The 17218-nt window shown below is 35.3% G+C and overlaps 1 protein-coding gene across 1 annotated transcript; it reads left to right on the top strand.

Moving 5' to 3' along the window:
* Window positions 1-7302: 7302 nt before the first annotated feature.
* LOC114416351 (pollen receptor-like kinase 6) lies at window positions 7303-8049 on the top strand. The gene has a single exon (XM_028381215.1). The coding sequence runs from the start codon at window positions 7303-7305 to the stop codon at window positions 8047-8049; it is 747 nt and encodes a 248-aa protein (XP_028237016.1).
* The last annotated feature ends 9169 nt before the right edge of the window (window positions 8050-17218 follow it).

Here is a 17218-nt window from a genome sequence, read left to right as displayed (position 1 = left end):
GGGGCAGACAGATTCGCGAGCAGCCCACACTGAAGATTTATTTATTTCAATATCTTATATACTAGTTTAATACCAGGCAAGGCTTTAATGATTATAGCAAACTATCCATTTCACTATTTCCAAATGGGTTGGAAACATCTAGGCCCCAGAATAAAGGAACATTAAACTTTAGGGTAAATCAAACAGATTTGCATTTTAACACAAGGCAATCCTTTGTCAAAATCTCAAGTACTATATATAATGTATGCTTATGCACATTAATCAGTTAACCAGTGGTCCTTTAAGTGATTAGCACGTGGAAAATTAAGATATTTATTTTGTTAATTGTATTCAATGACAAACAACTTTGGTTATTGTGTTGGTTAAAGATGGGGCAATGATCAATATAAACAAAACACGTAAAAAAGGCTGTTAGATTCGGTTCAAGTGGAAGATTGTATTGTATACGTACAAATCCAACAACAACAGTGTCTTCTGTGTTTATGGAGGTGAAAGGGCAGAACATCTGCTGGCAATAACTTCCCTTCCATGGGATTGCTATTTAAATCTACTCTTTTCTTAAAAGAGAAATCCTAAAAATTCGTTGTAAATCTTCCTAATATTATCAATAAAAATAAACACATTTAATATTTTAATAGTAATTAAAAATATCATGCTTCCTTAATCATAAATAAGAAAATAAAAATTTTAGAATCATTATTTCTTAAAGCTTTTCAAGGGCTCCCTCGCTCCGGCAACCTTTGTAATAATGCACTCATATTCTGCACTCCCGATTATTTCTTAAAGCTTTTCAAGGGCTCCCCCGCTCCGGCAACCTTTGTAATAATACACTCATATTCTGCACTCATTTGATTTGTAAATTTTATAAATTATTATTATTCTTATTAAAGTAAAATACGTCTTTTAAACATTCCTCCAGTTGTGAACTATTTCAAATAAATCCTTGGGAATTTACTCTAAAAAGGAAACAAATGCTGTCGGATACACACAAAAAAAAAACAAAAAATCATCAGGTGATGTATATACATAATACACTGCTTTAACACAAGAGTATCAGAATAAAATATTAGCCTAGAAATCCAATTCCACCCAAGTATACATTGTGGGCACTACATTTCTAGTTCATTCCTTGTACTGTACTGGAGTATGGGCTCGAGTCATTTATGTCTCTCATTTTCTCTCCTCAAGTTAGTACTTGGAACTTGAATAACACTTGCAACATTTATTACAAAAGAGACAATTTTATCTTGCATACGCAAACCCTTGATGTCATGTTTTTCTAAGAAAAACACACCTAAACAAGCTACAAACCTTAACCTAACTCTTATTGATTTTTAAGTTGGTCATAATAGGTTATATAAGCTTTTAACGTGCTCTCACTGCTTTGCATACTTCTAAAAATGATTAAATAGGTTCTTGCTGGCCTACGACTTATCAGAGTAAGTCAATGTATGTTTACAATCATGAATCATCAATATGTCATTTGGTGTTTTTGGTAAAAAAATTTAAGAATTATTTATAAAATTTATTATTAAGAACTTAATTGAAAAATTTTAAAAATTATAAAATAACTTTTAAAATATAAAACCCCCTAAAAACTCCAAATTATATAGATATGTTTTAAAAATTTATTTCACGGATTGATCTTGGATTGAGAAGAGATAAATTTATTTCGTGGAGACACAACACGAGCATTCATAAGATTATCTAAGATGTGTAGTTCTCTTTGTGTAGGTTGTTCTCTTTGTGTAGGTAGTTGTCTTTGTGCAAACTAGGAACTCACTTTTGAATACTGAAATTAGTTATTAATTATATTTGACAGGCCAATCACAGGGGCATCAATGAATCCTGCAAGAAGCTTAGGGCCTGCTATTGTGCACAATGAGTACAAAGGAATATCGATATATTTGGTGTCACCAACTCTTGGAAGACTTGGTATATATTTTTGGATAGAGCTATTCATATATTAAAAAACTTGCAAACTTTTTTGTAGTACTTGGGTCATAGCTAATTGTGTATATTTTTGGTACGTAGCCTGCAATAGCACATGTATGGGAAAAATTGTACACATTTGTTCAGGTTTAGAAAATAGAAGTTAGAACCTATGGTCTTAATTGGAGTTGCATGGACTCATCGAAGATGGATCATGGAAATGAAGAGTTAATTTTGTGATATTGAAAGTTTAAAACTATGAAGTTAATTTTGTTTGCATGCAGTATTTTATTTTTTATCTGAAATAATAAAAAATACACACACACACAAAGATAGATGTATACACTGAATACAATCAGAAAAAAATGTAGTTGTCACTTGCTTTGGTGAGCTCTCTTTCTCCAGAAAACAATTGATGAGATCCATTGAATACAAAAATATGAAATGTCATAAGTTTCATTTTTAAAGCTTTCATCAAATATATGCATGTTTTCAATAATGCAATTAGTAAACCAATCACAGAAACCAATCATCAAATATAAATGTGGATTAAATATGAATCAATCTCAAAAATATGTTTAGTAGGTTATGTAACTTAATGTGAAAATCTTCAAAAATTGTAATCATTGCAGCATTAGTCCAATTCAAGTTAATGCGATAAATACATTGGTCTTCAGATTTCACCTTATTAAATTATATGACTTATGTAGAAAAATTTAGCAAATGAATCCAGCAAAATGAAATATATAAATAGAAAATTACATTAGACGATGTTAATTAATTCTCCTTCATCATGACCATTACGATTAACATGCACATCATCAGCTTCTTCTTCTCCGACAACGTTAGGAGTGATTTGTGTGGACAGAGGACTAACATAGGTGTCCATGTATGAATCATCATCTTCTACATTAACACCAATTGTTTTGCCCTGTAGAACCACGCACCACCTTTCATCACAAAGGTCTTGCACGTAAAATACTTGTCTAGCTTGTTCTGCCATGATGAAAAGGTCATTGTGGTAACCAAGTTTCTTTAGGTCTACCAACATAAATCCTATATCATCGGTGCGCACACCGGTGTTGCTATCAACCCATTTACATTTAAAAACACAAACAGAAAATTTCACATAGTTAAGCTCCCAAATTTCATCAATGAACCCAAAGTAAAGGGATGGAAGCTACACAGGGATTGGCGTCATGCACACTTGTGAAGTGTTGAGATTCAGCCCTTAGGGTGACCCCGCTGTTCTGCATTGTACTTTTGCCGTCTTGTGCTTTTGTGTAAAATGAATACTTGTTTATGTTGTATCCTTGCCAAGTTATAACATTTCTTTTAGGTCCATCTGCTAGCGTTCTTAATGTTTCTGAAGCATTTTCATCTGTAAATATTGTATCTTTAAACCAATCACAGAAAGTCTTGTTATGCTTTTTCAACACCCAATTCTTTGACATTTTGGGATTATTCTGTTTGACTAAAGCTTCATGCTTAAATATGTATGGCAAAACTTCATTACTGTTGTTCAACACATACAAGTGAGCTTGTAACAAATCTTCTAGACTTGGAGTGATCACATGCAGTCCTCTTGAACACTTACCACCCACTCTGTCATCATGCCGAGACTCAGGAAGGCCAACAGGTTTAGCCTTCTCAATGTATTCTGAACAAAATTCAATGGCTTCTTCTGCAATGTACCTCTCAACAATAGATGCTTCTGGACAATATAGATTCTTCGTATACCATTTTAAGATCTTCATGTATCACTCAACCGGGTACATCCACCGCAAATAAACAAGACCACACATTTGATTTCTCTGATGAGATGCACAATCAAGTGAATCATGATGTCAAAGAAGGCAGGGGGAAAATACATCTCCAACTGGCACAGTATAATTGCAGCCTCATTTTCCAGCTCATCAAACTTGACAGGATCAACGAATTTGCTACATATGGCATGGAAGAAGAAGCACAAGTGAGTTATGGCTAACCTGACTTTGTTTGGCAAGATGTCTCGTATAGCCACGGCTAACAATTGCTGCATCAACACGTGACAATCGTGAGACTTTAACCCTACAAGCTTAAGCTCCTTCAACTGCATAAGGCTCTTAATATTTGAAGAGTATCCTTGTGGAACCTTCACCCAACGAAGACACTGACAAAAAGTTATCTTCTCCTTTTTGGACAAAGTATGAAAAGCTAGGGGCAAGTAAATTTTCTTCCCATCAGACCTTGGATGCAACTGTGATCGTATCCCCATCTCAACTAGATCTTGACGGGTATTCAAGCCATCCTTCGTCTTGCCCTAAATGTTAAGGAGCGTCCCAATCACACTGTCACATACATTTTTCTCGACATGCATAACATTAATACAATGTCTAACGTCTAGATCAGACCAGTATGGAAGATAAAAGAAAATGAACCTCTTCTTCCATATGCAAGTCTTACTTTTATTCTTCTTTTGGGTCTTTCCAAATACAGTATTTAGGTGTTGAACCCACTGGTATACCTGCTCACCAGTCAACGGTATCGGTGCAATATCGTGCTCTTGAGTTCCATTAAAAGCTTTTTTCAGTCGTCTGTAAGGATGATTGGGTGTTAGAAAACGGTGATGCCTACTGTAGACTATTTTTCTTCCATGTTTTAATTGTATGTAGTGATGCCTACTGTAGACTATTTTTCTTCCATGTTTTAATTGTATGTAGCTTGTGTTTTCTTCATAGATGGGGCATGCAAGATGACCCTTAACACTATAACCGCTGAGATTCCCATATGCTAGAAAGTCATTAATGGTACAAAAAAGCATTGCACGCATTTGAAATGTCTCCTTGTGAAACACATCAAACACTAAAACCCTGTTGTCCCACAAATTTCTCAGGTCTTCAACCAACGGAATTAGATAAACATCAATGTCATTTCCTGGTTGTCTTGGGCCCGATATCATCATAGACAACATCATGTATTTTCGCTTCATGCACAACCAAGGAGGCAAATTGTAAATTACTAGTAGAACTGGCCATGAACTGTGCTGAGTGCTTAAGGTGCCATATGGATTCATTCCATCACTGGCTAGTCCAAGTCTAAGATTTCTTGACTCTTTCCCGGAATCCGGATACAAACCATCAATCTTCTTCCACTGCAAGCAATCAGCTGGATGACGGACCATTTCATCAGCAATCCTTCCATTTGCATGCCATGTAAGGTCTTTTGCGTCATCCTCGTTAGCAAAAATACGCTTAATCCTTGGAATGATTGGAAGATACCACAAAACCTTCGTTGCAGGGCCCTTGTTTGAGTTTTCATCATAACTGCTTTCCTCTTCATCCTTCACTTTGTACCGTGAAGTCCCACAGATAGGGCATTTGGACATTTCTTGGAATTCATGCCTGTACAGTATGCAATCATTGGGACAAGCATGAATCTTCTGATACTCCATACCCATCAGACACAGTATCTTTTTCGCCTTATAGTAAGTTTTAGGCAGCGTGTTGTCCTCTGGAAGCAGATTGTGAACTACCTCAAGCAGTGAGGTGAAACTTTTGTCACTCCACCCATACCTGACCTTTACATTAATCAGACTTAACACCACAGACAACAAGATTAAGGAATTCTTGCACCCCGTATACAAAGGCTTCTTTGAATCACTCTGTAATCCTTCATACACAGGGGCGTGTGCTTGCTAAAAAGACTCTTGTCCAAGGTCACAAATCATGTCTTCCAAGCGATCTCCCATTTCTACATCAAACGGTTCAAATTGGGACCCACTCTGCATGTCTGTGACTTCACCATGCCATACCCACGTCGTGTAATTCTTCTTAATCCTGTCACACAATAGATGCTCTCGTATGTCATCCAGTAGTTGGCGTCTTTCGTTCAAACAGTTGATGCAAGGACAATAATATTTTCATTCTTCATTCAGTCAACCTCTTTCTGAAGCAAATTGCAAGAACTGCTTGACGCCATCCTCATATTCTGGGCTCATGAGACTTTGATTCATCCAACTTCGATCCATCTAAGCAATTTCATGCATGAAAATCTCACTTTTTTATTTATAGGTGTGGCCCTATCCCATTTAGGAAGACTGTCTTTTATGTTAGCTTCAAACATCAGGGTTAGCATTATTTTAAAAAATTTGACTAAATTTTGGCAGTATTTCGCATTGGTCTCCAAGTACACGACATGACATCGGTGAAATTAATTTCCCGATTATCAAGTATGCACTCAGAGAACAACTTGAAATGCATTGTACCGAAATTTCATCAAATTAATGAAAATATTAATAACCTTAACGAATGAATTTAACATAAAAATACCAGTCTTCCCAAACTGTCCAAATGGACAATTCAAGACTAAATACAATGACTAATGCAAATTGTCCGCAAGAATCATTGCATTCAGTCTCAAACGGGAATCTAAGGTTCACTCAGCATGAACAACAGTTGTGTATATAGCAAATAAAATTGATGACGTACAAGAACATACAAAATCTAAATTTCGATTATTGACAAATATCGACATCAACAGTTGTTTCTATAGCATATTATATTCATGACATACAAGAAAGCTAAGGGAGGTTGACTAGGTTGGAAGTGAGGTTGACTAAGTGTGTGTGTGTGTGTGTCATGAGGGTGTGTGTATGATTAGGGTTTGTGTGTGTGTGTGTGTGTGTGTTTGATTAGGGTTTGTGTCTGTGTGTGTGTGTGTCATGAGGGTGTGTGTGTGTGTGATTAGGGTTTGTGTGTGTGACATGAGGGGGTGTGTGTGTGTATTTTTCATCAGGGTGTGTCATGTGGGTGTATGCGTGTGTGTGATGAGGGAATGTGTGTGTTTGTGATTAGGGTTTGTGTGTGTGTGTGTGATTAGGGTTTGTGTGTGTGTGTGTGTGTGTGTCTGTGTCATTAGGGTTTGTGTGTGTGTCTTTGTGTGTCTCATCAGGGTGTGTGTATTTTTCATGAGGGGGTGTGTGTGTGTGTTTGTGATTAGGGTTTGTGTGTGTGTGTGTCTCATCAGGGTGTGTGTGTGTGTGTGTGTGTGTAATGAGGGTGTGTGTGTGTGATTACGGTTTGTGTGTGTGTGTGTGTGTGTGTGTGCGTGTCATGAGGGTGTATGTATCTGGAGTCTGCATAATAAAGGTTTGTATTAAAAATCAACATAGGTCACTTATTAGGAAAAAAACTTTAATTATGATAAGGGAACAACACAAAATACTCAAAGAACTATATCTAAGTTTTGTCCTTTTCAAATATGGTAAGATGCTTCAATTAGATACACGACTTAATTGACATTTGTTAAATAAGCTCTTGTCAAACACAAGAACCGATTTGCTATGGTTATAGGGGAGCATCATAGAATTTCTCTATATTAAAACTCTTAATGACAGTACTAAAACTTTTACATTTTCGAAAGCATCATAGAATTTCTCTTATATTTTTTGCAAGTGATAGGGGAGCATCTCATGTTAAGCTACATTGGCCTGCTCGTTTGAAGATTGTACGAGGAATCGCACAAGGAATGCATTATCTTTACACAGTACTTGGTTCCTCGGATCTTCCACACGAGTATCTCAAGTCCATCAATGTTCTCCTTGGACCAGACAATGAACCAATGCTTGTGGATTACGGGTTCAGCCACATGGTTAACCCTTCAACCATTGCACAAACATTATTCGCTTACAAGGCACCAGACGTAGCACAACAAGGCCAAGTTTCACGCAATTGCGTTGTTTACTGTCTTGGTGTTGTGATAATTGAGATATTGATAGGGAGGTTCCCTTCTCAGTATCTCAGCAATGGAAAGGGTGGGGCTGATGTGGTGCAATGGGTGGAAACTGCAATCTCTGAGGGAAGGGAATCAGAAGTGCTTGATCCTGAGATTGCAGGCTCTAGGAATTGGCTTGGTGAGATGGAGCAACTCCTCCACATTGGTGCTACTTGCACTGAAAGCAACCCTCAGCGGCGGTTAGACATGGCGGAAGCCGTTAGAAGGATAATGGAGATTAAATTCGAGTGTGGACATGAATCAACAAGCCTTGCATATTCTCATCATGCTGAACAATCACAGAGGAGACATGGAACAAACAGCTTCGGAAGCTGGGATAATATCGAATATGGCAGCTCCTAGGTAACACTAATTTAGAATGTCTTCATGTGTATGATCTTTTGGAATTCCCAGGAAAACAATGGTAAGTGTGGATTTTAATTAAGGTTAGGAGCTGTGGATTTAAGGCTGTGGTGCCCAAGACTAGGTAGTTTTGTCAACAAAGATTGAATCAAAGATTGCTCATTGCAACCTACAGCACCAACTGGACGATGAGATTGGTTATTCTTTTTCACTACCAGATGTTTTACTGCAGTTTTACAAGCTTTTTACTACTATGGTCAAAGGAAAAAAATCAACAAAATCAAAACATTTGTTGTGGCATTGTGCCTGCTGCAATTTATGGAAGATGAGAAATGAGGCTTATGATGGGCAAAAATGACTTCAACATTCTAACATTATCTGCGTTGGGCTTGATGTAGGATAGGCCATAGATAGTGCTCTGCCTTGTTGTCTTGGGCTTGATGTTTGCCTATTTCAAAAATGAATAAGCTGCAAAACCAATTGGAGAAAGTCGAGTCTCTTAATCAACATCTTGAAGAAGGGCTTGAGTTTCTATTTAGGTGTTTGATAAAGACTAGACTTGCCTTTGTTATTCCCCTAAAACACTAGCAAGTACCCTTAAATAACTACACTGCCCCTAAAATACCGACATTATACTAACTACTGTTCAGCTTCCCAAAATTTATATAAAAAAGAATATAATCCTCATACAAATACAATCATGCAAGCATATTTGAAAATTTAAAATAGGAATAACTCAAGTTAAAAACTATTCATTTTTAACAACTCTGAACAAATTAACTAAGGTACACTTGGCAAATTTGTTTTCACTAATATTAGTAGGTCATCACCACTACAATAGAATTTAAGTTAATGTTAGGTAAGTACCTTATGAAGAGGCCAGCTACCTTGTCACAGCTAATAAGTCAGAATTGAAGAAATTTTTGCATGTATAATTGAACAAATTTGTTATCAAACTTGTGTGTGTGTGTGTGTGTGTGTGTGTGTGTGTGTGTGTGTGTGTGTGTGTGTGTGTGTGTGTGTGTGTGTGTGTGTGTGTGTGTGTGTGTGTGTGTGTGTGTGTGTGTGTGTGGTGTGTGTGTGTGTGTGTGTGTGTGTGTGTGTGTGTGTGTGTGTGGTGTGTGTGTGTGTGTGTGTGTGTGTGTGTGTGTGTGTGTGTGTGTGTGTGTGTGTGTGTGTGTGTGTGTGTTGTGTGTGTGTGTGTGTGTGTGTGTGTGTGTGTGGTGTGTGTGTGTGTGTGTGTGTGTGTGTGTGTGTGTGTGTGTGTGTGTGTGTGTGTGTGTGTGTGTGTGTGTGTGTGTGTGTGTGTGTGTGTGTGTGTGTGTGTGTGTGTGTGTGTGTGTGTGTGTGTGTGTGTGTGTGTGTGTGTGTGTGTGTGTGTGTGTGTGTGTGTGTTAGGCTTTCTTCGAAATCAAAGGAAAATCAATGAGTGTGACAAAAGAACTTCACTCTTCACTGTTCAATTTCCAGCGCAACAGTCAAAAGAAAGAAAGAAAAAATTGTACAATATCACTGATTGTAAAATATTATTTGCTATCAAGGAAAAATGGTAAAGAGGATTTAAGACATGATATTTATTCAACAAGACAATATACAAGAACACATATTGATCAATATGATGCTGAATTTCATCCGGCATCTTTGGAAGATGAATTTGATATTTGATCGTTTTAATGAGTCAAAGTGCAAATTCTACTGATTTGAATGTTTTAGATCCTAGATTTTTCCGTGTCACTTAATCCTTATAATATAAAGACACCCCTAAAAGTGTTGATGAACTTGTTAATTCTGTTGTGAAATCATTATAATCTTTTTCATCAATAAAGTCAAATCATTTATTTTTTTTTTACATTACAATTATATATGACAGAAAACATAAAATCAAAAGGTTCTCGAAAGTAAAAAATATATTCTACATGCAAAGAAAGCAATGTTAGAAAGAAAAGGGAAGTTGCCAATAGAAATTAAGTGCAATTCTATATTAATGCAAGAGGTTATATCCATTATTTAAGTTAGATTTTCTTCCAAGATAACAATGGTGCGATTGTAACATGGATGCAATAAAAGTTTTTTTTTTATTTTTATAAACAAATGTTAGTGGTTAATATTTTAGAAGTTTAGTGGGAGTGATCCCAACCAATAATCTCTCTCTTCTTGCTTCATTCTTCAACCACTATATCAACTTTATAACTTCTAATGCGATAAGAGTTAGATATGGTTTCTTATCAATGGTGCAATCTTATTGATTTTTCCTTTTTGTTTTAATGCAGTTTGAATTTTGGGTATTAACTAAAAAAATAAAACATATTTAAAAGTATAAAACTTTACTACTAATATATACCAGAAAAGAAAATATAATTTAAACTATATCAAAGAAAGAATATATACCGAAACAATCAATATTCAAAAACTGTGTAAAGCTGAAACAAAAGTGGTGTGTTTTTAACTTTTTTTTTTTTATCAAAAATGGTGCAGTCGAGTCTAATTGGAAAACAAAAAGATAGTTTAATGCAGGATATCTGAACCGCTATTTCCTACTACTCACTTAATAGTGCATCAATACTCAATTCTCATCAATTATTCATTTTTCATATAATCAATTTATGATGTAACATTCATTTCATAGCCGTTTTCCCAAATAATAATCATTATAATTATAATAATAACTTATAAAAAAGACACACCTTTTGCAAATAATAAGATTCAAATCAATCCCCACTCTCCAAGTAACATGTACATGGAAATTTAAGGGAATTGTCTTCTAATAAGGAACATGTTTCAAGATTAGGTCATCTCCGTATTCTGAAAATTAAATCAACTTAAAAAGAAAATGCCCATGGCCATGACAATAAACACGTGAAAGATCAGTCGGGTACCTAAGCTGGCACTTAACCCGTTACTTAAGCCTAACAGAATCAACTAACAAATATTTACAGAGGATTAACATGAAAGACAAAAATAGTGGAACAGAGGATGATGCTACTATGAATTGGGTGATGCTACTAACTCTACAACAATGGGGAATGATGCAGACTCAAACAGTGGAACAGAGGATGACATTCATTCTTCAACTAACTTTGAATTCTACTTACAAGGATTAGAGAGGGCCAAGATAATAGTGAACAAACCATTACCACAAGTCACAATGTCGTCTGGATAGCTGTCTGCGGTAGTTCTCTTGCTTAAAATGTATGATACATAGCTGCTTGATTCAAGCCCTAGCTATTTTCCAAGAGAATGCAAGAATCAGTTTCTATTTACAAGTGCCTTGAAGCTTTCTTAAAAGAGGAACCTCTTGGGCCAGAAGACCATCAAATTCTCTTTTTTTTTTTTTTTTTTACTTTAAATCTTCTCAAAGTAAATCAGTTAAATTGTTTTAAATCATCTTGTACTCAAAACTCATTATTCAAATCATCAAATTTAATATAAAATAGAAAATTCTCAAAATTTTCAGTTCCAACCATATTCTTATATCCTATAGAATCCTTTAAATTATATCAATTTTTTATATAAATTTCTGACTTTTAAACTTATAAAACTATCAACCTCAAATCCATCATAAATCCCTAATATTTGGATATAAAATAATAACTCAAAGGTTTGACATGATTTTTTTTTGACAAGGCAATTTTATTTTTGCTTATCTAAGAAGATGCCATATGAGTGGAGGAAGAGTACTTTGGTCCCAATTTTTAATAACAAGGACATATCCAAAATTGTGCTAACTACAAAGATATCAAACTTATGAGTCACACTATGAAGCTATGGGAAAAGGTGATAGAGCATATATTAAGAGAAGAAACAACAATTGCCGAGAACGAATTTGTTGACACAGTAACAACAGCTACTAGTGTTCAATTCATTAGGAACCTAACAGAGGAATAGTAATTCAGCTACTGAGCTTTTACTTTTACTTTCCTTTCTTCTAGTGTGCTTGAGAGACTGATGTAGTGTGGTAAAAAAAGTCATTCTAAACATATGGCCGAAGCTTGAAAATTGTCTGCAACTTCTTGTGTGTTCACATTGTTTGTGAGTATACGATGTTGTTCAATAATATTGCCTTTATTCAATATGTAGAAGCGGTTAGAGACCCTAACAGAAGCACAAAAACAAGCACTGCTTGAAGAAGTTGAGGAAGAGAACAGTCACTAGCTAGAGGTACGCAGGGGAATTGGAGTAGCTTGTGTGTGTATATACACTAAAATGAAGTTTTCCCAAAGTAATTGAAATAGAAATTTCAATCTATATGGACTAGTTCAGAAAGGTTTTAGCTATGTTTTCTTCAATTTACTCAGACAAAAGGATCAGACTTCAAAAACCTTAGTGTTCTGCTCACAAAAAATTCCTGATGGAAGCAACTCTATAAGATATGATGATAATGCTTTTAAGTTCTAGGTCTCTTATTTTCAATAGTAACATTTTTTTCCTACTAGCTTTACCCATTTATATGCTACAAATTACACTGAAATCTATTTTCAATTTCTTCTACTCCTTCTAATTTGTTTTCTGTGTAAATTTTAGGTAACCTGCAGTGTCAAAGACAAACTTATGACAAATATTGACTGAGACTTACTTTCAATCAGTCAAATGTGTAAGCATCCAACATAGACCAAATCTAAATTGTTTCACTATTATATCTCGTCAAAAATAACCCGAGACTACATTTAATATACAACATAAAGATTTACCATTCAGCAGAAGAATTACAAGAGACTAATACTATATCCTGAATTGAGTGACCTTATAATACAAAATTATCCTGAATGACCAATTTTGCAGTGATTAGGAAAATGGTTCTTGATGCTTTATTCTTTTAATTTTATATTACTAACACACCATTTCGTTGATTTTTGCTGAAGTAAAATAGTTTGGCAGTCTAGAGCAATTTTTACACAAGCACGTAGTCATTAAGTATAATTAATTAAAGTTAATTTCTGTGTACCAAAAAAAGGTCTAATTGGAGTGTTTCGTTCCATGTATATAGCATTTTCAATAGAACATATTTTCAAGCAGATGCTAGAATTGCTCAACATACATAGTCAGTGTCAGTGACATACGCTACATCAAACAGGAAGTGCATATTCTCGTAACCTAGGTTAGTTCTAAAAACTATTTTGAATTGAACTAAACTGATAACTAAATTCAACAAGGCAAACACAGGCACAAAAATAGGCGGACAACGGTACCATATGAATTAGTAAATGCTGGGTTCAACCATTTTTCTATCATGGAACAAAAATAAATGTTTCAGGGACAATGTAGTACTTACCTTTGATGGAAACTTCGCTGATAGGTGAGCTCCACGGTCACTATAAACACAAACCCACAAAGGCACAGTGCAGTTGTGCTCCAGGGTCACTGTAAACACAAAGCCACAAAAAGCATAGAATCCCCAGGAGGGTGAAATAATCAAACTCGAAGACAAACAATTAAGATGCTATTTTAGCTTAAAATTTGTAGCAAAAATCAGAAAGGCAGCTTGCAACGAAAACCATTCAAACAAAGGAAGAAGCAGGCGCCACTCAAAGCGAAGTAGGGTGCTCACTCACACTCTACAATGGAGAAAGAGTTTTGGTTACTGAACGCGTGGAGGAAAATGGATTTTCGGGGTTTTAGTACTTATGAAAGGGACAACATCGGTTTTTTAAACAAAACTGATGTTAAGTAGTTCATGTCAACATCAGTGTTTTAAAAAACCGATGTTAACTAGTGGATGTTAACATCGATTATTTAAAAAATCGATGTTAACATCACCACCGCATTTGTGTTAACATCAGTTTTTTACAAAACCGATGTTAACAGTTACATGTTAACATCGGTTTTCTATAAAACCGATGTTAATAAACTAATCTTAATTACAAGTATGTCACCGTGCTTTTGTTAACATCGATTTTTCCGGAAACCGATGTTAACCTGGCGATGTTAAATGTATATTTTTTAGTAGTGATCGTTGAAAGTGTGGAACTAAGATAAATTTGTTCCTGAAAAATGAAAAAAAAAAATTAATCCCTTACAAGTTAAAAAATAAAAAAGTACGACAAATCAGTTCTATAAAAAATAATGTACTTGACTAATATGTTAGTATTTTTTGCATGGACTAAATTGTTGTATATATATATATATATATATATATATATATAATCTTTTCACCCTCCCCTTCTTTATCATTAAAAGGATAATGTTTATTTCTTCTTCCTTCTTATATATTTTTTTCCATGAAAGAAGATGAACCATGACTTGAAGTGGCCTTTGGTTATTTTTTATTTGTTTGTTTTTCTACTTAAGCTTCAATGATGGTAAAGATCGACAATGGTGAGGAACCATAGGTGGCGACAATGGTCTCTAACGAGAAGACAATAACGCACAACTTTAGAAGAAGCAGTGCCACAATAACTTTGAGAGGCGACCATGATGACATTTGAGGAGATGAAGGTCCACTAAGAGCATCTCTAATCGGAGATGTTTCGTGGGTTTCTCATATTAAGGAACCATTTCTTTCAAGTTCTCTAACATTGGAGCAAATTGTAGTGGCACTTCAAATTTCTTCAGCAAACGATGCATTCCTTATATAAGGAATCATTTTTTACCAATAAGGAACCATGACCGTAGTGCTCTTATCCTCCTTTTTCTTCAGATCAATTTGATCTGGCTTAATAATGCCGATTTTTTTTTATCTCACTTGAGATATCGACATTCAGATTCCTTGTGACTTGGTTTGCCACAATAGTAACAGATAATCTTTGAAAAGCGATATTTAGATCGACCTCGAGATTTATCACAACTTCTACTTGCAATTCTTTCGCGATTTTTACAATGTTAGCTTCAGATTGGAGAATCATACCTCGTTCCTTCCTCCTAGCTTCTTCACTCAACAAGCTATCAGTGATGGTATCCGAGCTTCCCTTTAGGGGCTGAGTTACTTAGAGTAACTACTAACATGTCCCAACTCTCTGGTAGGGAAATAAGGAGTACAAGAGCTTGTAATTCATCATCAATTTTCGTGTTAATCTTCGTCAATTGATTCATGAGCCCCTTGAAAATGTTTAAGTGCTTAATCATGCTATGGCCATCTTTGTACTCCAACTTTACCAACCTTCTCACGAGATGGGATTTGTTTCGAGGTGTCTTCTTTTGAATTATAGACTCAACTTTTGTACACAATTCATATGCATTAGTATAAGTTGACACATGCTCAAACAAGCTTAAGTCAATCTATTTTTGAATCATAGCTACTACCTTTCAATTTTGGAACTCCCACACTTTGTCAGTGATCTTTCCATCCAGCTTATCCTTTTGGTTTATTGGCTCATGCAAATCTTTTCAATATAAATGGTCTTCCATCATCGGCTTCCAATAGGAGTAATTTTCAGAAATTAGCTTGAACATTTCTCCATCATGAGTGACAACACCTTCCATCTTGAATCACACAGGATGATAGCTCCTGAATCAACCTAGCTCTAATGCCACTGTTGGGAAATACCAAGAATAAATTTCCTTCTCTATGTGATTAAGATGGGCAATAAGAAAAACAAATTAAGAGAGTAAAAGAAGAAGAATAACACCAAGAAACTTTTAATGTGAAAACCCCCTCAGTATGAAAGGGAAAAACCATGGGACCAAGTTATGACACCTTCTACCCTGATATACATATTTATATAATAAAATACATAGAAATGCATAATCATTAAATTAAAAACTTATCAAATAAGAGTATGAAAACATCTTTGGCCCAAACCAAGGTCGTCCAATTATTTTTACAAATGGAAAACAAGTTAAACAATGGAACAACATAAAATAACATGTTTAGAACATTATGCAAATAATATAGAAACTCATGCCCCAATGCCACATCCTATCAGAGCGTTGTGTCCCCAGAGTTCTCTAGCATGAGATTCTTTAAAGTCATTCACCTAATCATCTGCTCCCATAAACACAAGATTCGAGATTATCACAGGATCCAAATACAAATAACACACAGGGAGTTATTATATTTTTAACTAGGTAGAGATAAACAAAAGTGCGTGCACACACACACACATAATATAATATAAGTATAACAAGCTCAACTTAGCATAATTTGCATCATTTTACCACTCATTGTGTAACATCACTTGTCCCAAGAATTTAATCACAAAATCACATTCCACACATTCACATTAATCACATGTTTAGAACAACACATCTCAAGTACAACACAATATCTCACACTCACATAATTCATTACTCACCATCACGTAACAAGTCACAATGATCATTACACACGCGTTATGCAATAAATATACGAAGATTCAATCTTATATGTAATGTGATATCATGTCAATGAAAAATCTCGTCAGATGCCAAGGAGTACATGACAAGACAGACCATACACTAGTAAGTGAGATCACTCTCACTAGGTATAATCATAGGGAGACCAGTCAGGGTCATGTTGTTTTGCGAGAATACTTCAATCATGTGGGATCGACATAGACTTAAAGGAGCACTCAAATCGGGTGTATTTATCCCCAAGGTCTAGACTTTGAAGAATTTGTCAGGGCCTCTCCCTCCTGATTTAGGTCCAACCTTGAAAACCTTTTAACACGCAGACTCTATTTATGAACTATACAAAACACATGACTCCTTAATTGTGCACAAAATAATTTTAACTCTTCGCGCCTCAAAGTGATTCAACTCGTCAGGTTCCCACAGTGAATCCCATCACAATACTCGTCATGCATTAACTCTTCGCCTTTAAAGGGTTTTATAGTCGCGTGATTGAACAATCGTGCAATGCACACAACATCTCAATACACGCGTGATCTCACAATTGAACACATACTCAACTTGTCACTTATACAAAGTTCATCACACCTTCATAATCCCAAGATATCTCATTATCACGCCTCATACACCATATACATATCTCATAGTATTAATATGTTATCTTCATATGACTAATCATCTCATTAAAATAGACATTTAAAATCATATACGTGCTACTAGAGTTTGAACTATGCAATACACATAGCTACTCAATTGTTTTAAAATCATTTTACCTCGTCATGCCTCGAATTAATTCAACTCATTGGATTTTCACAGTGAATCTCATCACAATACTCGTAGCGCATTAATTCGTCGCCCTTAAAGGGTCTTACAGTTGTGTGATTGTATAGTTCATAACTCACAACTT

This window comes from Glycine soja, chromosome 6 (genome assembly GCF_004193775.1).
Source record: "Glycine soja cultivar W05 chromosome 6, ASM419377v2, whole genome shotgun sequence".
Lineage (NCBI taxonomy): Eukaryota > Viridiplantae > Streptophyta > Magnoliopsida > Fabales > Fabaceae > Glycine > Glycine soja.
The sequence above is the reverse complement of the archived record's forward strand: the minus strand, read 5'-3'. Positions and strand labels throughout refer to the sequence as shown.

Excerpts from the sequence above, each read along its gene's own strand:
- LOC114416351 (XM_028381215.1), top strand. The coding sequence starts at position 7,303 with ATGACAGTACTAAAACTTTTACATTTTCGAAAGCATCATAGAATTTCT.